The sequence below is a fragment of the Meleagris gallopavo genome, unplaced genomic scaffold (genome assembly GCF_905368555.1).
Source record: "Meleagris gallopavo unplaced genomic scaffold, MGAL_WU_HG_1.1 scaffold_12, whole genome shotgun sequence".
NCBI classification, from domain to species: Eukaryota; Metazoa; Chordata; class Aves; order Galliformes; family Phasianidae; genus Meleagris; species Meleagris gallopavo.
Genome location: NW_028147026.1, coordinates 83,733 through 106,076, shown reverse-complemented (window position 1 = coordinate 106,076; position 22,344 = coordinate 83,733). Strand labels below are relative to the sequence as shown.

Below are 22,344 nucleotides of genomic sequence, written 5' to 3'. Positions count from 1 at the left end.
CCGTTGTCCCCAACCGTCCCCAACTGCCCGCGGCGCTCACTGAAGGCGATGAGGAACTTCCCGTATCCGCGGCGTTGGTACGGCGGCAGCGTCAGGATGCAGGCAACGTTGTTCCCGTCCGGGGACTCCTTCTCCTGGGGGCACAACGACACAACCGGGTGACAACAACGCAACAACGTGGGGGGGACAATGACACAACCAGGTAACAGCAAAACAACAACGTGGGGAGGGGGGGGGACGACGACACAACCGGGTGACAACACAACTGGGGGACAACGACACAACCAGGGGACAACGACACAACAACGTGGGGGGGGGGGAAACACAACCGGGTGACAACAACGCAACAATGTGGGGGGGACGATGACACAACCGGGTGACAACAACGCAACAATGTGGGGGGGACGATGACACAACCGGGTGACAACAATGCAACAACGTGGGGGGGAAAATGACACAAGCGGGTGACAACAACGCAACAACGTGGGGGGGACGATGACACAACCGGGTGACAACAATGCAACAACGTGGGGGGGGGGGACGACACAACCAGGTGACAACAACACAACAATGGGGGGGAAGGGGGGGGGAACACAACCGGGTGACAACGACGCAACAACGTGGGGGGGACAATGACACAATGGGGTGACAACAACGCAACAATGTGGGAGGGACAACGACACAACCAGGTGACACCAACGCAACAACGTGGGGGGGACAATGACACAACCGGGTGACAACAACGCAACAATGTGGGGGGGACGATGACACAACGGGGTGACAACAACGCAACAATGTGGGGGGGACGATGACACAACCAGGTGACAACAACGCAACAATGTGGGGGGGGACGATGACACAACCGGGTGACAACAATGCAACAATGTGGGGGGGGGGGGGGGGGGGAACACAACCGGGTGACAACAACATAACAACGTGGGGGGGACGATGACACAACCAGGTGACAACAATGCAGCAACGTGGGGGGGGGAGGGGGGACACAACCGGGTGATAACAACACAACAACGTGGGGGGGGGAGGGGGGACACAACCGGGTGACAACGACACAACCGGGGGACAACAACGCAACAACGTGGCGGGGACAACGACACAACCAGGTGACAACAACACAACAATGTGGCGGGGGGGAGGGGGGAACACAACTGGGTGACAACGACACAACAACGTGGGGGGGACAATGACACAACTGGGTGACAACAACGCAACAACGTGGGGGGCAGGGGGGGGACACAACCGGGTGACAACGACACAACCGGGGGACAATAACACAACAACGTGGGGGGGACAACGACACAACTGGGTGACAACAACGCAACAACGTGGGGGGGACGACGACACAACCAGATGACAACAACACAACAATGTGGGGGGGGGGACGACACAACTGGGTGACAACAACGCAACAATGTGGGGGGGACGAAGACACAAACGGGTGACAACAACGCAACAATGTGGGGGGCGGGGGGGGGACACAACCGGGGGGACAACGACACAACCGGGGGACAATAACACAACAACGTGGGGGGGACAACGACACAACCAGGTGACAGCAACGCAACAACGTGGGGGGGACGATGACACAACCAGGTGACAACAACGCAACAATGTGGGAGGGACGACGACACAACCGGGTGACAACACAACAATGTGGGGGGGGGGGGGGGGGGGGACACACAACCAGGTGACAACAACGCAACAATGTGGGAGGGACAACGACACAACCGGGTGACAACAATGCAACAACGTGGGGGGGACAATGACACAACCGGGTGACAACAATGCAACAACGTGGGGGGGACAATGACACAACCGGGTGACAACAAAACAACAACGTGGGGGGGGGGGGACAACACAACTGGGTGACAACAACACAACCGGGGGACAACGACACAACTGGGTGACAACAACGCAACAACGTGGGGGGGACGATGACACAAATGGGTGACAACAACGCAACAATGTGGGGGGGACAATGACACAACCGGGTGACAACAACGCAACAATGTGGGGGGAGGGGTGTAGGGACACAACTGGGTGACAACAACGCAACAATGTGGGAGGGACAACGACACAACCGGGTGACAACAATGCACCAACGTGGGGGGGAGGGACACGACACAACCGGGTGACAACAACACAACCGGGGGACAACGACACAACCAGGTGACAACGACACAACGTGGGGGGGGGACAACACAACCAGGTGACAACAACGCAACAACGTGGGGGGGACGACGACACAACCAAGTGACAACAACACAACAATGTGGGGGGGACAACGACACAAATGGGTGACAACAACGCAACAACGTGGGGGGGATGACGACACAACCGGGTGACAACAACATGACAACAACACGACAACAACAACGAGATGGAGTGACAACAACACAACCGGGTGACAACACCACAATGACAACACAACGACAACACAACAACATGTGGGAGACAACAACAACAACAACAACATGGGGTGACAACAACACAACCGGGTGACAACAACACGTTGACTACACAACAACATGGGGGTGACAACAACACAACAACAACAACAAGATGGGGTGACAATGACACAACTGGGTGACAACAACTCAACGACAACACAACAACGTGGGGGTGACAACAACACAACCGGGTGACAACAACACGACGACAACACAACAACGTGGAGGTGACAACAACACAACAACACACCGACAACACAACAACAACAACAACGTGGGGGGGACAACGACACAACTGGGTGACAACAATACAACAACAACACAACAACAACAACAACATGGGGTGACAATAACACGATGACAACACAACAATCGGGTGACAACAACACAATGACAACATGACAACAATGCAACAACAACAATAACAAGGGGTGACAACAACACAACAACAACATAACAACAACAAAACACCACCACAATAGCATGGGATGACAACAACACTACCGGGTGACAACAACACAACAGGGTAACAACACCACGACGACAACACGATGACAACGCAACAACACAACAACGCGGGGGTGACAATAACACAACCGGGTGACAATAACACAACGACAACACAACAACGTGGGGGGGACAATGACACAACCTGGTGACAACAACACGACGACAACACAACGACAACACAACAACGTGGGGGTGATGACAACAACAACATGGGGTGACAACAACACAACACGGTGACAACAACACAACGACAACACAACAACATGGGGGTGACAACAACACAACACGGTGACAACAACACAACAACACGGTGACAGCAACACAACAAAATGCAGTGACAACACAACAACACCACAACACAACACGGTGACAACAACACAACACAATACGGTGACAGCAACACAACAACACAACATGGTGACAGCAACACAACAACACAACACGGTGACAGCAAAACAACCAGGTGACAGCAACACAACCAGGTGACAGCAACACAACATGGTGACAGCAACACAACATGGTGACAGCAACACAACAACACAACACGGTGACAGTGACACAACAAAATGCAGTGACAACACAACAACACAACACGGTGACAGCAACACAACACAACACGGTGACAGCAACACAACAAAATGCAGTGACAACACAACAACACAACATGGTGACAACAACACAACACAACACAGTGACAGCAACACAACACGGTGACAGCGACACAACACAACATGGTGACAGCGACACAACACAACACGGTGACAGCGACACAACATAGTGACAGCGACACAACACAACAGGGTGACAGCGACACAACACGGTAACAGCAACACAACAGGGTGACAGCGACACAACACAACAGGGTGACAGCGACACAACACGGTAACAGCAACACAACAGGGTGACAGCGACACAACACAACACGGTGACAGCGACACAACACAACACGGTGACAACAACACAACACAACATGGTGACAACAACACAACATAGTGACAGCGACACAACACAACAGGGTGACAGCGACACAACACAACAGGGTCACAGCAACACAACAACACAACACGGTGACAGCAACACAACAACACAACCAGGTGACAGCAACACAACACGGTGACAACAACGCAACACAACCAGGTGACAGCAAAACAACACGATGACAACTACACAACAGGGTGACAGCAACACAACACAACACAGTGACAGCAACACAACACGGTGACAGCGACACAACACAGTGACAGCAACACAACACAACACGGTGACAACAACACAACAGGGTGACAGCGACACAACACAACAGGGTGACAGCAACACAACACAACACAACACGGTGACAGCAACACAACACGGTGACAGCGACACAACACAACACGGTGACAGCGACACAACACAACAGGGTGACAGCGACACAACAACACAACACGGTGACAGCAACACAACAACACAACCAGGTGACAGCAACACAACACGGTGATAACAACGCAACACAACCAGGTGACAGCAAAACAACACGATGACAACTACACAACAGGGTGACAGCAACACAACACAACACAGTGACAGCAACACAACAGGGTGACAGCGACACAACACGGTGACAGCGACACAACACAACACGGTGACAACAACACAACACAACACACTGACAACAACACAACATAGTGACAGCGACACAACACAACAGGGTGACAGCGACACAACACAACAGGGTCACAGCAACACAACACAACACAACACGGTGACAGCAACACAACACGGTGACAGCGACACAACACAACAGGGTGACAGCGACACAACACAACACGGTGACAGCGACACAACACAACAGGGTGACAGCGACACAACAACACAACACGGTGACAGCAACACAACAACACAACCAGGTGACAGCAACACAACACGGTGACAACAACGCAACACAACCAGGTGACAGCAAAACAACACGATGACAACTACACAACAGGGTGACAGCAACACAACACAACACAGTGACAGCAACACAACACGGTGACAGCGACACAACACGGTGACAGCGACACAACACAACACGGTGACAACAACACAACACAACACGCTGACAACAACACAACATAGTGACAGCGACACAACACAACAGGGTGACAGCGACACAACACAACAGGGTCACAGCAACACAACACAACACAACACGGTGACAGCAACACAACACGGTGACAGCGACACAACACAACAGGGTGACAGCGACACAACACAACACGGTGACAGCGACACAACACAACAGGGTGACAGCGACACAACAACACAACACGGTGACAGCAACACAACAACACAACCAGGTGACAGCAACACAACACGGTGACAACAACGCAACACAACCAGGTGACAGCAAAACAACACGATGACAACTACACAACAGGGTGACAGCAACACAACACAACACAGTGACAGCAACACAACACGGTGACAGCGACACAACACGGTGACAGCGACACAACACAACACGGTGACAACAACACAACACAACACGCTGACAACAACACAACATAGTGACAGCGACACAACACAACAGGGTCACAGCAACACAACACAACACAACACGGTGACAGCAACACAACACGGTGACAGCGACACAACACAATACGGTGACAACACCACAACAACACATCGCCACCCCCCCCGGGCGTCACCTTGGAGAAGTAGCCGACGATGTGCGCCCCCTGGCGGTCCACCTCGGTCAGCAGGTAGAAGACGAAGGGCTCCACGTCGAAGTAAAGCGTCTTGTGGTCCAGGAAGAGCTTGGCCAGCAGGCAGAGGTTCTGGCAGTAGATCTGGAGGGGGGAGGGGGGACGGATGGGGGTCACACGGGGTCACCGCCGCCACGTCACCCCACCGCGGTGACACCCTGCCGCCGTGTCACCGCGCCGCCGTGCGTGGCAACACCGCGTCCCCATCCCTATCACCCTTCCGGTTGACGCTGGCCAATAGAAGGAGGTTGTGGTAGAGGACCTGATGTCCCGTGTCACCTCCGTGTCAACTCTGTGTCACCACGTGTCACCTCCATGTCACCACGCGTCCATACATGGCAACACCGTGTCCCCATCCCTATCACCCTTCTGGTTGATGCTGGCCAATAGGAGGAGGTTGTGGTGGAGGACCTGATGTCCCGGGTCATCTCTGTGTCAACTCTGTGTCACCACGTGTCACCTCCATGTCACCACACGTCCATGCATGGCAACACCGCGTCCCTATCTCTATCACCCTTCTGGTTGACAGTGGCCAATAGGAGGAGGTTGTTATGGAAAACCTGACAGCCTGTGTCACCTCCGTGTCACCATGTGTCACCTCCGTGTCACCATGCGTCCATGCATGGCAACACCGTGTCCCCACCCCTATCACCCTTCCGGTTGACGCTGGCCAATAGGAGGAGGTTGTGGTAGAGGACCTGATGTCCCGTGTCACCTCTGTGTCACCTCCGTGTCAACTCTGTGTCACCACGTGTCACCACGTGCCCATGCATGGCAACACCGTGTCCCCATCCCTATCACCCTTCTGGTAGAGGCTGGCCAATAGAAGGAGGTTGTTATGGAAAACCTGACAGCCTGTGTCACCTCCGTGTCACCACGTGTCACCTCCGTGTCACCACGCGTCCATGCATGGTAACACCGTGTCCCCACCCCTATCACCCCTCTGGTAGAGGCTGACCAATAGGAGGAGACTGTGGTGGAGGACCTGATGTCCCGTGTCACCTCCGTGTCAACTCTGTGTCACCACGTGTCACCTCCATGTCACCACGCGTCCATGCATGGCAACACCGCGTCCCCATCCCTATCACCCTTCTGGTTGACGGTGGCCAATAGGAGGAGGTTGTTATGGAAAACCTGACAGCCTGTGTCACCTCCGTGTCACCACGTGTCACCTCCGTGTCAACTCTGTGTCATCACGTGTCACCTCCATGTCACCACGTGTCCATGCATGGTAACACCGTGTCCCCATCCCTATCACCCCTCTGGTTGACACTGGCCAATAGGAGGAGGTTGTGGTGGAGGACCTGACGTCCCGTGTCATCTCTGTGTCACCTCCGTGTCAACTCTGTGTCACCACGTGTCACCTCCATGTCACCACACGTCCATGCATGGCAACACCGTGTCCCCATCCCAATCACCCTTCTGGTTGACACTGGCCAATAGGAGGAGGTTGTGGTGGAGGACCTGATGTCCCGTGTCACCTCCGTGTCACCTCCGTGTCAACTCTGTGTCACCACGTGTCACCTCCATGTCACCACGCGTCCATGCATGGCAACACCGTGTCCCCATCCCTATCACCGCTCTGGTAGAGGCTAACCAATAGGAGGAGGTTGTTATGGAAAACCTGACAGCCTGTGTCACCTCCGTGTCACCATGTGTCACCTCCGTGTCACCTCTGTGTCACCACGTGTCACCTCCATGTCACCACGCGTCCATGCATGGTAACACCGTGTCCCCATCCCTATCACCCCTCTGGTTGACACTGGCCAATAGGAGGAGGTTGTGGTGGAGGACCTGACGTCCCGTGTCACCTCTGTGTCACCTCCGTGTCAACTCTGTGTCACCACGTGTCACCTCTGTGTCACCACGTGTCCATGCATGGCAACTCCGTGTCCCCATCCCTATCACCCCTCTGGTAGAGGCTGGCCAATAGGAGGAGGTTGTGGTGGAGGACCTGACATCCCGTGTCACCTCTGTGTCACCTCTGTGCCATCATCTGTCACCTCCATGTCACCATGTGTCACCTCTGTGTCACCACGTGTCACCACGTGTCACCTCCATGTCACCACGTGTCCATGCATGGCAACACCGTGTCCCCATCCCTATCACCCCTCTGGTTGACACTGGCCAATAGGATGAGGTTGTGATGGAGGACCTGGCAGCCTGTGTCACCTCCGTGTCACCGCCGTGTCACCTCCGTGTCCCCACATGTCACCCCCCGTGTCCCCCTGCGTCCCCACCTTGTGGTCTTTGCCATCCACCTCGTACACAGAGATGTTGCTCTTGCGGTAGATCTCGCGTCCTGGCGGCTGTCTCCATTGGCACTGACCCTGGGGACAACCACACACGTGTCACCAACGTGCCACACGCGTCTCACACGTGTCCCCAAGCGCGTCACACGCGTGTCACCAACCGCACGGCTGCAGTTGGGCTCCAATTTTTGGGGCAACACCCGCAGAACCAAACATGGGTCCCCTACCCCCACATCCCCGCATGTCTCACATGCCCCCTAAGCGTGTCACACGCATCCCTAAGCGTGTCACATGCATCACACATGTCACCAAGCATGTCACACATGTGTCACCCACCACACAGAAGCAGCTGGGCTCCAGTTTTCAGGGTAACACCTGCAGAACCAAACGTGGGTCCCACATCCCCACATCCCAACGTGTCCCACGTGCCCCCTAAGCGTGTCACACGCGTGCCATAGCATGTCACACGTGTCCCCAAGTGTGTCACACGTGTCCCTAAGCGTGTCACCCACCACACGGACGCAGCTGGACTCCAGTTTTCGGGGCAACATCCGCAGAACCAAACGTGGGTCCCACATCCCCACATCCCCACGTGTCCCACGTGCCCCCTAAGCGTGTCACACGCATGTCATAGCATGTCACACGCATCCCCAAGCGTGTCACACGTGTCCCTAAGCGTGTCACCCACTATACAGACGCAGCTGGGCTCCAACTTTCAGGGTAACACCCCCAGAACCAAACATGGGTACCACATCCCCACATCCCAACGTGTCCCTCATGCCCCCTATCCGTGTCGCACGCGTGTCATAGCAGGTCACACGCATCCCCAAGCATGTCACACGTGTTCCTAAGCACGTCACCCACCCATGCATGCAGACGGGGTTCAGTTTTCAGGGCAACACCCGCAGAACCAAAAGTGGGTCCCACATCCCAACATCCCCGCGTGTCCCACGTGCCCCCTAAGCGTGTCACACGCGTGTCATAGCATGTCACACGCATCCCCAAGCATGTCACACGTGTTCCTAAGCATGTCACCCACCACACAGACGCAGCTGGACTGCAGTTTTCAGGGTAACACCCGCAGAACCAAACATGGGTACCACATCCCCACATCCCAACGTGTCCCACGTGCCCCGTATCCGTGTTGCACGCGTGTCATAGCATGTCACACGCGTCCCCAAGCGTGTCACACGTGTTCCTAAGCGTGTCACCCACTCATGCCTGCAGATGGGGTTCAGTTTTCGGGGTAACACCCCCAGAACCAAACGTGGGTCCCACATCCCCACATCCCCACATGTCACACGCGTGTCATAGCATGTCACACGCATCCCCAAGCGTGTCACACGTGTCCCTAAGCGTGTCACCCACTATACAGACGCAGCTGGGCTCCAGTTTTCAGGGTAACACCCCCAGAACCAAACGTGGGTCCCACATCCCCACATCCCCGCGTGCCCCACGTGCCCCCTAAGCGTGTCACACGCATGTCATAGCATGTCACACGCGTCCCCAAGAGTGTCACACGTGTTCCTAAGCATATCACCCACCCATGCACGCAGACGGGGTTCAGTTTTCAGGGCAACACCCCCAGAACCAAACGTGGGTCCCACATCCCCACATCCCCGCGTGTCCCACGTGCCCCCTAAGCGTGTCACACGCATGTCATAGCATGTCACACGCATCCCCAAGCGTGTCACACATGTTCCTAAGCGTGTCACCCACTATACAGACGCAGCTGGGCTCCAACTTTCAGGGCAACACCCGCAGAACCAAACGTGGGTCCCACATCCCCACATCCCCGCGTGTCCAACGTGCCCCCTAAGCGTGTCACACGCATGTCATTGCATGTCACACGCGTCCCCAAGCGTGTCACACGTGTTCCTAAGTATGTCACCCACCCATGCATGCAGATGGGGTTCAGTTCTCAGGGTAACACCCCCAGAATCAGACATAGGTCCCACGTCCCCACATCCCCGCATGTCACACGTGTGTCATAGCATGTCACACGCATCCCCAAGCATGTTATACATGTCCCTAAGCGTGTCACCCACTATACAGACGCAGCTGGGCTCCAGTTTTCAGGGCAACACCCCCAGAACCAAACGTGGGTCCCACATCCCCACATGCCCGCGTGTCCCACGTGCCCCCTAAGCGTGTCACACGCGTGTCATAGCATGTCACACGCATCCCCAAGAGTGTCACACGTGTTCCTAAGCATATCACCCACCCATGCATGCAGATAGGGTTCAGTTTTCAGGGTAAAACCTGCAGGACCAAAAATTGGTCCCATATCCCCACATCCCTGCATGTCACACGCGTGTCATAGCATGTCACACGCATCCCCAAGCATGTCACACGTGTCCCTAAGCGTGTCACCCACTATACAGACGCAGCTGGGCTCCAGTTTTCAGGGTAACACCCCCAGAATCAAACGTGGGTCCCACATCCCCACATCCCCGCGTGTCCCACGTGCCCCCTAAGCGCGTCACACGCATGTCATAGCATGTCACACGCATCCCCAAGCGTGTCACACGTGTCCCTAAGCGTGTCACCCACTATACAGACGCAGCTGGGCTCCAGTTTTCAGGGTAACACCCCCAGAACCAAACGTGGGTCCCACATCCCCACATCCCCGCGTGCCCCACGTGCCCCCTAAGCGTGTCACATGCATGTAGTAGCATGTCACACGAGTCTCCAAGTGTGTCACACGTGTTCCTAAGCATATCACCCACCCATGCATGCAGATAGGGTTCAGTTTTCAGGGTAAAACCTGCAGGACCAAAAATGGGTCCCATATCCCCACATCCCTGCATGTCACACGTGTGTCATAGCATGTCACACGCATCCCCAAGCGTGTCACACGTGTCCCTAAGCGTGTCACCCACTATACAGACGCAGCTGGGCTCCAGTTTTCAGGGTAACACCCCCAGAATCAAACGTGGGTCCCACATCCCCACATCCCCGCGTGTCCCACGTGCCCCCTAAGCGTGTCACACGCATGTCATAGCATGTCACACGCATCCCCAAGCATGTCACACGTGTTCCTAAGTATGTCACCCACCCATGCATGCAGATGGGGTTCAGTTCTCAGGGTAACACCCCCAGAACCAGACATAGGTCCCACGTCCCCACATCCCTATATGTCACACGCATGTCATAGCATGTCACACGCGTCCCCAAGTGTGTCACATGTGTTCCTAAGCATGTCACCCACCCATGCATGCAGATGGGGTTCAGTTTTCAGGGTAAAACCTGCAGAACCAAACATGGGTCCCACATCCCCACATGTCACACGCGTGTCATAGCATGTCACACGCATCCCCAAGCATGTTATACATGTCCCTAAGCATGTCACCCACTATACAGACGCAGCTGGGCTCCAGTTTTCAGGGTAACAACCGCAGAACCAAACGTGGGTCCCACATCCCCACATCCCCGCGTGTCCCACGTGCCCCCTAAGCGTGTCACACGTGTGTCATAGCATGTCACACGCATCCCCAAGAGTGTCACACGTGTTCCTAAGCATATCACCCACCCATGCATGCAGATAGGGTTCAGTTTTCAGGGTAAAACCTGCAGGACCAAAAATTGGTCCCATATCCCCACATCCCTGCATGTCACACGCGTGTCATAGCATGTCACACGCATCCCCAAGCATGTTATACATGTCCCTAAGCGTGTCACCCACTATACAGACGCAGCTGGGCTCCAGTTTTCAGGGCAACACCCGAAGAACCAAACGTGGGTCCCACATCCCCACATCCCCGCGTGCCCCACGTGCCCCCTAAGCGTGTCACACGCATGTCATAGCATGTCACACGCGTCCCCAAGCATGTCACACGTGTTCCTAAGCATGTCACCCACCCATGCATGCAGATGGGGTTCAGTTTTCAGGGTAAAACCTGCAGAACCAAAAATGGGTCCCATATCCCCACATCCCCGCATGTCACACGTGTGTCATAGCATGTCACACGCATCCCCAAGCGTGTCACACGTGTTCCTAAGCATGTCACCCACTATACAGACGCAGCTGGGCTCCAGTTTTCAGGGCAACACCCCCAGAACCAAACGTGGGTCCCACATCCCCACATCCCCGCGTGTCCCACGTGCCCCCTAAGCGTGTCACACGCATGTCATAGCATGTCACACGCGTCCCCAAGTGTGTCACACATGTTCCTAAGCATGTCAACTACCCATGCACGCAGACGGGGTTCAGTTTTCAGGGCAACACCCCCAGAATCAAACGTGGGTCCCACATCCCCACATCCCCGCGTGCCCCACGTGCCCCCTAAGCGTGTCACACGCATGTCATAGCATGTCACACGCATCCCCAAGCGTGTCACACGTGTTCCTAAGCATATCACCCACCCATGCATGCAGATGGGGTTCAGTTTTCAGGGTAACACCCCCAGAACCAGACATAGGTCCCACATCCCCACATCCCCGCATGTCATAGCATGTCACACGCACCCCCAAACGTGTCACACGTGTTCCTAAGCATGTCACCCACTATACAGACGCAGCTGGGCTCCAGTTTTCAGGGTAACACCCCCAGAAACAAACGTGGGTCCCACATCCCCACATCCCCGCGTGTCCAACGTGCCCCCTAAGCGTGTCACACGCATGTCATAGCATGTCACACGCATCCCCAAGCGTGTCACACGTGTTCCTAAGCATGTCACCCACTCATGCATGCAGATGGGGTTCAGTTTTCAGGGTAAAACCTGCAGAACCAAACATGGGTCCCACATCCCCGCATGTCACACGCGTGTCATAGCATGTCACACGCATCCCCAAGCATGTTATACATGTCCCTAAGCGTGTCACCCACTATACAGACGCAGCTGGGCTCCAGTTTTCAGGGCAACACCCCCAGAACCAAACGTGGGTCCCACATCCCCACATCCCCGCGTGTCCCACGTGCCCCCTAAGCGTGTCACACGCATCCCCAAGCATGTCACCCACCCATGCACGCAGACGGGGTTCAGTTTTCAAGGTAACACCCCCAGAACCAAACGTGGGTCCCACATCCCCACATCCCCGCGTGCCCCACGTGCCCCCTAAGCGTGTCACACGCATGTCATAGCATGTCACACGCATCCCCAAGCGTGTCACACGTGTTCCTAAGCATATCACCCACCCATGCATGCAGATGGGGTTCAGTTTTCAGGGTAACACCCCCAGAACCAGACATAGGTCCCACATCCCCACATCCCCGCATGTCATAGCATGTCACACGCACCCCCAAACGTGTCACACGTGTTCCTAAGCATGTCACCCACTATACAGACGCAGCTGGGCTCCAGTTTTCAGGGTAACACCCCCAGAATCAAACGTGGGTCCCACATCCCCACATCCCCGCGTGTCCCACGTGCCCCCTAAGCGTGTCACACGCATGTCATAGCATGTCACACGCATCCCCAAGCATGTCACACGTGTTCCTAAGTATGTCACCCACCCATGCATGCAGATGGGGTTCAGTTCTCAGGGTAACACCCCCAGAACCAGACATAGGTCCCACATCCCCACATCCCCGCGTGTCCCACGTGCCCCCTAAGCGTGTCACACGCATGTCGTAGCATGTCACACGCATCCCCAAGTGTGTCACACGTGTTCCTAAGCATATCACCCACCCATGCATGCAGATGGGGTTCAGTTCTCAGGGTAACACCTGCAGAACTAGACATGGGTCCCACATCCCCACATCCCCGCGTGCCCCACGTGCCCCCTAAGCGCGTCGCGGCGCGTCACACGCGTGTCACCCACCAGGTGGAGGCGGTAGGTGCGCTCGTACTTCATGTACTTGAGGCAATACTCGCAGATCCACAGCTTGGGCTGCTTGCCGTAGTCCTCGGGGAAGGGGGAGAAATACCAGGCGTCGATCTCAAAGTGCCCGATGTGGATTTTGTCCACGTATTTCACTTTGGTGATCTGAAAAACGGGGCGAAAAACGGCGTTTTTGGGGCTCCTCCTCACATCCGGGGATCCCCCCCTCTTCCCCCCCTCCCCCGGGGCTGTTTGTGAAGGGGGGGGGACGGGAGATTTGGGGAGAAACGAGGCGGTTTTGGGGTCAGACTCACCGCTTCGTGCTCCTTCTCCAGCGCTGCCGTGGTGGGGTCCATCTCTGCGTAGGTCTGGGGGTCCCAGTAAGGCCCAGTGGGTCCCAGTTGCCGTCCCAGTCTCTCCCAGTTGCCCCCCAGTCCCTTCCCAGTTGCCTCCCAGTCTCTACCAGTCCCTCCCAGTTGACCCCCAGTCTTTCACACTTGCCTCCCAGTCTCTCCCAGTCCCTCCCTGTGGCCCCAGTCTCTCCCAGTTGCCCCCCAGTCCCTTCCCAGTTGCCTCCCAGTCTCTCCCAGTCCCTCCAGTTGCCCCCCAGTCCTTCCCAGTTGCCCCCCAGTCCTTCCTAGTTGCCTCCCAGTCCCTTCCCAGTTGCCCCCCAGTCTCTATCAGTCCCTCCCAGTTGCCCTCCCAGTCCTTCCCAGTTGCCCCCCAGTCTTTCCCAGTTGCCTCCCAGTCTCTACCAGTCCCTCCCCATAGCTCCAGTCCCCTCCAGTTGCCCTCTCAGTCCTTCCCAGTTGCCCCCCAGTCCTTCCAAGTTGCCTCCCAGTCTCTTTCAGTCCCTCCCCATGGCCCCAGTCCTTCCCAGTTGCCCCCAGTCCTTCCCAGTTGCCTCCCAGTCCCTCCCCGTGGTGCCCCAGTCCCTTCCAGTTGCCCTCCCAGTCCATCCCAGTTGCCCCCCAATCCTTCCCAGTTACCTCCCAGTCTCTCTCAGTCCCTCCCCGTGGCCTCAGTCCTTCCCAGTTGCCTCCCAGTCCCTTCCCAGTTGCCTCCCAGTCTCTACCAGTTCCTCCTAGTTCCCCCCAGTCCTTCCCACTTGCCTCCCAGTCTCCCAGTCCCTCCCCGTGGTGCCCCAGTCCCTTCCAGTTGCCCTCCCAGTCCTTCCCAGTTGCCTCCCCAGTCCTTCCCAGTTGCCCCCTAGTCTCCACCAGTCCCTCCCTGTGGCCCCAGTCCTACCCAGTTGGCTCCCAGTCTCTACCAGTTCGTCCCCATGGCCCCAGTCCTTCCAGTTGCCTCCCAGTCTCTCCCAGTCCCTCCCTGTGGCCCCAGTACAGTCCCAGTTGGCTCTCAGTCTCTACCAGTCCCTCCCAGTTGCCCTCCAGTCCTTGCCAGTTGCTCCCTAGTCTCTCTCAGGCCCTCCCTGTGGCGCCAGTCCTTCCCAGTTGGCTCCCAGTCTCTACCAGTCCTTTCCCGTGGTGCCCCAGTCCCTACCAGTTGCCCTCCCAGTCCATCCCAGTTGCCCCGCAGTCCTTCCCAGTTGCCTCCCAGTCTCTATCAGTTCCCCTCCGTAGCCCCAGTCCTTCCCAGTTGCCTCCCAGTCTCTCCCAGTCCCTCCCTGTGGCCCCAGTCCCTCCAGTTGCCCCCTAGTCCCTTCCCAGTTGCCTCCCAGTCTCTATCAGTCCCTCCCAGTTGCCCCCCAGTCCTTCCCACTTCCCTCCCAGTCTCCCTCAGTCCCTCCCCATGCCCCCAATCGCTCCCAGTTGCCCCCCAGTCCCTCCCAGTTGCCTCCCAGTCTCTCCCAGTCGCCCTAGTCCCTCCCAGATGCCCTCTCATTTCCCTCCAGTTGTCCCCCAGCCCCTTCCCAGTTGCCTCCCAATCTCTCCCAGATCCCCCGTCATCTCCAGTCGTCCAGTCATCCTCCCAGTCCCTCCCAGATGCCTCCCAGTCTCTCCCAGTTGCCTCCCAGTCACTCCCAGATGCCCCAGACCCTTCCAGTTGCTTCCAGTTTGGTCCCAGTTCCTCCATCCCTCCCAGTCACCCCAGTCCCTCCCAGTCTCCCTCTCAGTCTCTCCCAGTTGTCCCAGTCCCTCCCAGTTGCCTCCCAGTTGCCCCCAGTTCCCTCCCAGTCGCCCCCAGTCCCTCCCAGTTGTTCCCCCAGCCCCCCCAGTCGCTCCCAGTTACCCCCACTTCCCTCCCAGATGCCCCCGGTTCCCTCCCAGTCCCCCCAGTTCCTCCCAGTCGCCTCCCAGACCCTCCCAGTTGCTTCTCAGTTGCCCCCAGTTCCCTCCCAGTCGCTCCCAGTCTCCTCCCAGATGCCCCCAATTCCCTCCCAGTCGCTCCCAGTCTCCTCCCAGTTGTTCCCCCAGCCCCTCCGATCGCTCCCAGTTGCCCCCACTTCCCTCCCAGATGCCCCCGGTTCCCTCCCAGTTGTCCCAGTCCCTCCCAGTCGCCCCCAGATGCCCCCAGACCCTCCCAGTTGCTTCTCAGTTGGCCCCAGTTCCCTCCCAGTCGCCCCCAGTCCCCCCAGTCCCTCTCAATTGCCCACAGCCCTTCTCAGTCGCCTCCCAGTTGCCTCCAGTTCCCTCCCAGTTGTCCCCAGTCTCTCCCAGTCAGCCAAGTCCCTCCCAGTCACCTCCCAGATGCCCCCGGTTCCCTCCCAGTTGTCCCAGTCCCTCCCAGTCGCCTCCCAGATGCCCCCAGACCCTCCCAGTTGCTTCTCAGTTGGCCCCAGTTCCCTCCCAGTCCCTCCCAGTCTCCTCCCAGATGCCCCCAGTTCCCTCCCAGTCGTCCCCAGTCCCTCCCAGTTGTTCCCCCAGCACCCCCAATCGCTCCCAGTTGCCCCCACTTCCCTCCCAGATGCTCCCGGTTCCCTCCCAGTCATCCCAGTCCCTCCTCCAGTCACCTCCCAGATGCCCCCAGACCCTCCCAGTTGCTTCTAAGTTGGCTCCAGTTCCCTCCCAGTCGCCCCCAGTCACCCCCAGTCCCTCTCAATTGCCCACAGCCCTTCTCAGTTCGCCTCCCAGTTGCCTCCAGTTCCCTCCCAGCCTTCCCAGTCTCTCCCAGTCACCCCAGTCCCTCATATTCACCTCCCAGTTGCCCCCAGTTTCTTCCCAGTCACCCCCCAGTTGCCCCCAGTCCCTCCCAGTCCCATCCTGGTTGCTCCCATCCATCCCAGTCTCCTCCCAATCCCTCCCAGATCCTTCTCAGTCACCCTAAATCCCTCCCAGTCGCCTCCCAGTTTCTCCCAGTTCCCTCCCAGTTCCCCCCCCTACCTTCTGCACATGGTTGATTTCGTCGTGTTTCCGTTTCTGGTTCCGGGTGATCTTTCTCTCCGGTTGTTCCGGGAGTTCCCCCAAAAACTGTTCCGAGTTTTTCTGCACCGCGTCCTTCAGCGTTTTGCTCAGCGCCAGTCGGTTCCGGTCCACCCATTCGTCCAGGCGGCGGTTAACTGGGAGCACTGGGAGCTCAGCACAACCCTAGAGTGACCCTATAGGGCCCTATGGGGTTCGGGGGCGGATCTGGGGCCGTTTGGGGCCATTTTAAGGGATTTTGGGGTGTTTTTGGGGTGTCTGGAGGACTTACAGTCAACCACCATCCATCCCAAGTGGTGGTTAACTGGGAGCACTGGGAGCTCAGCACAACCCTATAGAGACCCTATAGCAACCCTATAGGGCCCTACAGAGTTCGGGGGCGGATCTGGGGCCGTTTGGGGCCATTTTAAGGGATTTTGGGGTGTTTTTGGGGTGTTTGGAGGACTTACAGTCAACCACCATCCATCCCAAGCGGTGGTTAACTGGGAGCACTGGGAGCTCAGCACAACCCTATAGCAACCCTATAGCAACCCTATAGGGCCCTACAGAGTTTGGGGGCGGATTTGGGGCCACTGAGGGCCATTTTAAGGGATTTTGGGGTGTTTTTGGGGTGTTTGGAGGACTTACAGTGAACCACCATCCATCCCAAGCGGTGGGGAACTGGGAGCACTGGGAGCTCAGCACAACCCTAGAGCGACCCTATAGGGCCCTATGGGGTTCGGGGGCGGATCTGGGGCCGTTTGGGGCCATTTTAAGGGATTTTGGGGTGTTTTTGGGGTGTTTGGAGGACTTGCAGTCAACCACCATCCATCCCAAGCGGCGGTTAACTGGGAGCACTGGGAGCTCAGCACAACCCTATAGCGACCCTATAGCAACCCTATAGGGCCCTACAGAGTTCGGGGGCGGATTTGGGGCCACTGAGGGCCATTTTAAGGGATTTTGGGGTGTTTTTGGGTGTTTGGAGGACTTACAGTCAACCACCATCCATCCCAAGCGGTGGGGAACTGGGAGCACTGGGAGCACAGCACAATCCTATAGCAACCCTATAGCAACCCTATAGGGCCCTATGGGGTTCGGGGGCGGATCTGGGGCCACTGAGGGCCATTTTAAGGGATTTTGGGGTGTTCTTGGGGTGTTTGGAGGACTTACAGTCAACCACCATCCATCCCAAGCGGTGGGGAACTGGGAGCACTGGGAGCTCAGCACAACCCTATAGCGACCCTATAGGGCCCTGTGGAGTTCGGGGGCGGATTTGGGGCCACTGAGGGCCATTTTAAGGGATTTTGGGGTGTTTTTGGGGTGTTTGGAGGACTTGCAGTCAACCACCATCCATCCCAAGTGGCGGTTAATTGGGAGCACTGGGAGCTCAGCACAACCCTATAGCAACCCTATAGCAACCCTATAGGGCCCTACAGAGTTCGGGGGCAGATTTGGGGCCACTGAGGGCCATTTTAAGGGATTTTGGGGTGTTTTTGGGGTGTTTGGAGGACTTACAGTCAACCACCATCCATCCCAAGCGGTGGGGAACTGGGAGCACTGGGAGCACAGCACAACCCTATAGAGACCCTATAGCGACCCTATAGGGCCCTATGGGGTTCGGGGTCGGATCTGGGGCCACTGAGGGCCATTTTAAGGGATTTTGGGGTGTTTTTGGGGTGTTTGGAGGACTTGCAATCAACCACCATCCATCCCAAGCGGCGGTTAACTGGGAGCACTGGGAGCTCAGCACAACCCTAGAGCGACCCTATAGGGCCCAATGGGGTTCGGGGACGGATTTGGTGCCGTTTGAGGCCATTTTAAGGGATTTTTGGATGCTTTTGGGGTGTTGGAGGACTTACAGTCAACCACCATCCAACCCAAGCGGTGGTGAACTGGGAGCACTGGGAGCTCAGCACAACCCTATAAGCAACCTATAGGGCCCTGTGGGTTTCGGGGGGGATTTGCGGCCATTTTAGGGGATTTGGGGTGATTTTGGGGTGTTGGAGGACTTACAGTCAACCACCATCCATCCCAAGCGGTGGGGAACTGGGAGCACTGGGAGCTCAGCACAACCCTGCAGCAACCTTATAGGGACCCTATAGGGCCCTGTGGGGTTCGGGGGTGGATTTGGGGCCACTCAGGGCCATTTTACGAGATTTTGGGGTGTTTTTGGGGTGTTTGGAGGACTTACAATCAACCACCATCCATCCCAAGCAGCGGTGAACTGGGAGCACTGGGAGCTCAGCACAACCCTATAAGGATCCTATAGGGCCCTATGGGGTTCGGGGGGGATCTGCGGCCATTTTAAGGGATTTTTGGGTGCTTTTGGGGTGTTGGAGGACTTACAGTCAAACACCATCCAACCCAAGCGGTGGTGAACTGGGAGCACTGGAAGCTCAGCACAATCCTATAGCGACCCTATAGGGCCTAATGGGGTTCGGGGGCGGATTTGGGCCGTTTGGGGCCATTTTATGAGATTTTTGGGTGTTTTTGGGGTGTTTGGAGGACTTACAGTCAACCACCATCCATCCCAAGCGGTGGGGAACTGGGAGCACTGGGAGCTCAGCACAACCCTATAAGGATCCTATAGGGCCCTACGGGTTCGGGGGTGGATCTGAGGCCATTTTAAGGGATTTTGGGTGTTTTTGGGGTGTTGGAGGACTTACAATCAACCACCATCCATCCCAAGCAGCGGTGAACTGGGAGCACTGGGAGCTCAGCACAACCCTATAAGGATCCTATAGGACCCTATGGGGTTTAGGAATGGATCTGCGGCCATTTTAGGGAATTCTGGGTGTTTTTGGGGTGTTGGAGGACTTACAGTCAACCACCATCCATCCCAAGCGGTGGAGAACTGGGAGCACTGGGAGCTCAGCACAACCCTAGAGCGACCCTATAGGGATCCTATAGGGCCCTGTGTGGTTTGGGAAGTGGATTTGGGGCAATTTGCGAGGATTTGGGGTGATTTTAAAAGATTTGGGGTCTTTTTTGGGGGCGTTGGAGGACTTACAGTCGCTCCTCCGCCATGCGGCGAACTGCAAGCAGCAGGAGCTCAGCGCAGCCCTACGGAGTTGGGGGAAGGGGGGGGGGCTACAGGGGTTTTGTGGGTATTTTGGGGGGGCTGGGGGATATGGGGTTTTTTTTTTTGGGGGGGGGGGGGGCGGGGGGGGGTTGGGGTCCGCCGGGGGTTTTTGGGGGTGTTTGGAGGACTTACAGCCGACGTAGTGCACGTAGAACTCCTCGCGCCCCTCCTGCTCGTTCAGCCGCGACTGAATCACCTCCGCTGAGTCTGGGGGTGGGAAACACTGGGATCAGGGACCCCACAGCAGCCCCACAGAGACCCCAAAACCCCATAGGGACCTCACAGAGACAGCGAAACCCCATAGGGGCCCCACAAAGACCCCCCAAAACCCAATAGGGGCCCCACAGAGCCCCCAAAGCCCCACTGAGTCCCAAAACCCCACAGGGGCCCCACAGAGCCCCCCCAAAACCCCATAGCTTCCCAAAACCGCATTGGGCCCCACAGAGCCCCCCCAAAACCCTACTGAGCCCAACTGAGCTTCCCAAAACCCCACAGGGGCCAACTGAGCCGCCCAAAACCCCACTGAGTCCCACAGAGCTCCCAAACCCCATAGGGGCCCCACAGAGCCCCCAAAGCCCCACTGAGCCCCAAAACCCGATAGGGGCTCCACAGAGACCCCCAAAGCCCCACTGAGTCCCAAAACCCCATAGAGGCTCCACAGAGCCCCCCCAAAACCCCACTGAGCTTCCCAAAACCCCAAAGGGGCCCCACAGAGCCCCCCAAAACCCGATAGGGGCCCCACTGAGCCCCCAAAACCCCACTGAGTCCCAAAACCCCACACGGGCCCCACAGAGCCCCCCCAAAACCCACAAGGGGCCCCACAGAGCCCCCCAAAGCCCCACTGAGTCCCAAAACCCCATAGGGGCCCCACAGAGCCCCCCAAAGCCCCACTGAGTCCCAAAACCCCATACGGGCCCCACAGAGCCCCCCCAAAACCCCACTGAGCTTCCCAAAACCCCATGGGCCCCACAGAGCTCCCCCAAGCCCCACTGAGCCCCACAGAGTCCCAAAACCCCATAGGGGCCCCACTGAGCCGCCCAAAGCCCCACTGAGTCCCAAAACCCCACAGGGGCCCCACAGAGCCCCCCCAAAACCCCATAGGGGCCCCACAGAGCCCCCCAAAGCCCCACTGAGTCCCAAAACCCCATAGGGGCCCCACAGAGCCCCCCAAAACCCCACTGAGTCCCAAAACCCCATAGGGGCCCAACTGAGCCCCCCAAAACCCCACTGAGTCCCAAAACCCCATAGGGGCCCCACAGAGCCCCCCCAAACCCTACTGAGCTTCCCAAAACCCCATAGGGCCCCATAGAGCACCCCAAACCCACTGAGTTCCAAAACCTCATAGGGGCCCCACAGAGCCCCCAAAACCCCATAGGGGCCCCACAGAGCCCCCAAAGCCCCACGGGCTCCCACAACCCCATAGGGCCCTACAGAGCCCACCAAAGCCCCACTGACCCCACAGAGTCCCAAAACCCCATAGGGCTCCACAGAGCCCCCCCATATGCCCCACTGAGCCCCAAGAACCCATTGGCCCCACAGACCCCTTAGGCCCCAATAGCCCATAGAGCCCCAAAACCCCATAGGGGCCCCACAGATCCCAAAAGCCCCACTGATCCCCAGAGCCCCAAACCCCATAGGGGCCCCACAGATTAGCCCCAAATGCCCCACTGAGCCCACAGACCCCATAGGACCCCCATAGCCCCATAGAGCCCCACAGACCCCATAGGGCCCCCAGATGCCCCCAAAGCCCCACAGACCCAAGACCCCATAGGCCCCACAGAGCCCCAAACCCATAGGGGCCCCACAGACCCCCCAAAACCCCATAGGGGCCCATAGCCTCCCAAGGCCCCACATGAGCTTCCCAAAACCCCATAGGGGCCCCACAGAGTCCCCAAAGCCCCACAGAGCCCAAAACCCCATAGGGCCCCAGAGCCCAAGGCCAAACCCCATAGGGCCCCAAAGCCCACGAGCAACCCCTAGGGCCCACAGGCCAAAGCCCCACTGCCAACCACAGGCCCACAGAGCCCCAAAGCCCAGGCCAGAGCCCAAACCCAAGGCCCAAGAGCCCCAAACCCATAGGGGCCCCAAACCCCACAAGGCCCACAGACCCCATGCCCCATAGAGCCCAAACCATAGGGCTAACCCCACAGAGCCACACAGACCATGGCCCCACAGACCCCATAGCCCATGTCCCAACCAGGCCCACAGGCCCCATAGGTCCCAAACCCCATAGGGACCCCAAAC

General features: G+C 57.4%; 2 protein-coding genes across 4 annotated transcripts in view; both read right to left on the bottom strand.

Moving 5' to 3' along the window:
• The window catches only part of KAT8 (lysine acetyltransferase 8), a 31,466-nt gene that overhangs the window by 6,602 nt on the left and 2,520 nt on the right, over positions 1-22,344 (bottom strand). For all 3 annotated transcript variants that reach the window (XR_014880800.1, XR_014880799.1, XM_085215250.1), the window contains exons 2-8: positions 20,233-20,307; positions 17,001-17,176; positions 14,031-14,084; positions 13,717-13,881; positions 7,942-8,031; positions 5,645-5,785; positions 41-134 (exon numbers count right to left, since the gene is read on the bottom strand). Coding sequence is in view for 1 of the 3 variants with exons in the window: in XM_085215250.1 (XP_085071376.1) it covers positions 41-134; positions 5,645-5,785; positions 7,942-8,031; positions 13,717-13,881; positions 14,031-14,084; positions 17,001-17,176; positions 20,233-20,307 (795 nt within the window). In the remaining 2 variants the exon portion in view is untranslated. The remainder of the gene's footprint in view (positions 1-40; positions 135-5,644; positions 5,786-7,941; positions 8,032-13,716; positions 13,882-14,030; positions 14,085-17,000; positions 17,177-20,232; positions 20,308-22,344) is intronic.
• LOC146541947 (uncharacterized) lies at positions 1,702-5,624 on the bottom strand (the record flags this gene model as incomplete). The annotated part of the gene is made up of 1 exon (XM_085215254.1): positions 1,702-5,624. A coding segment is annotated over exon 1 (3,921 nt), but the record flags the coding sequence as incomplete, so codon positions are not given.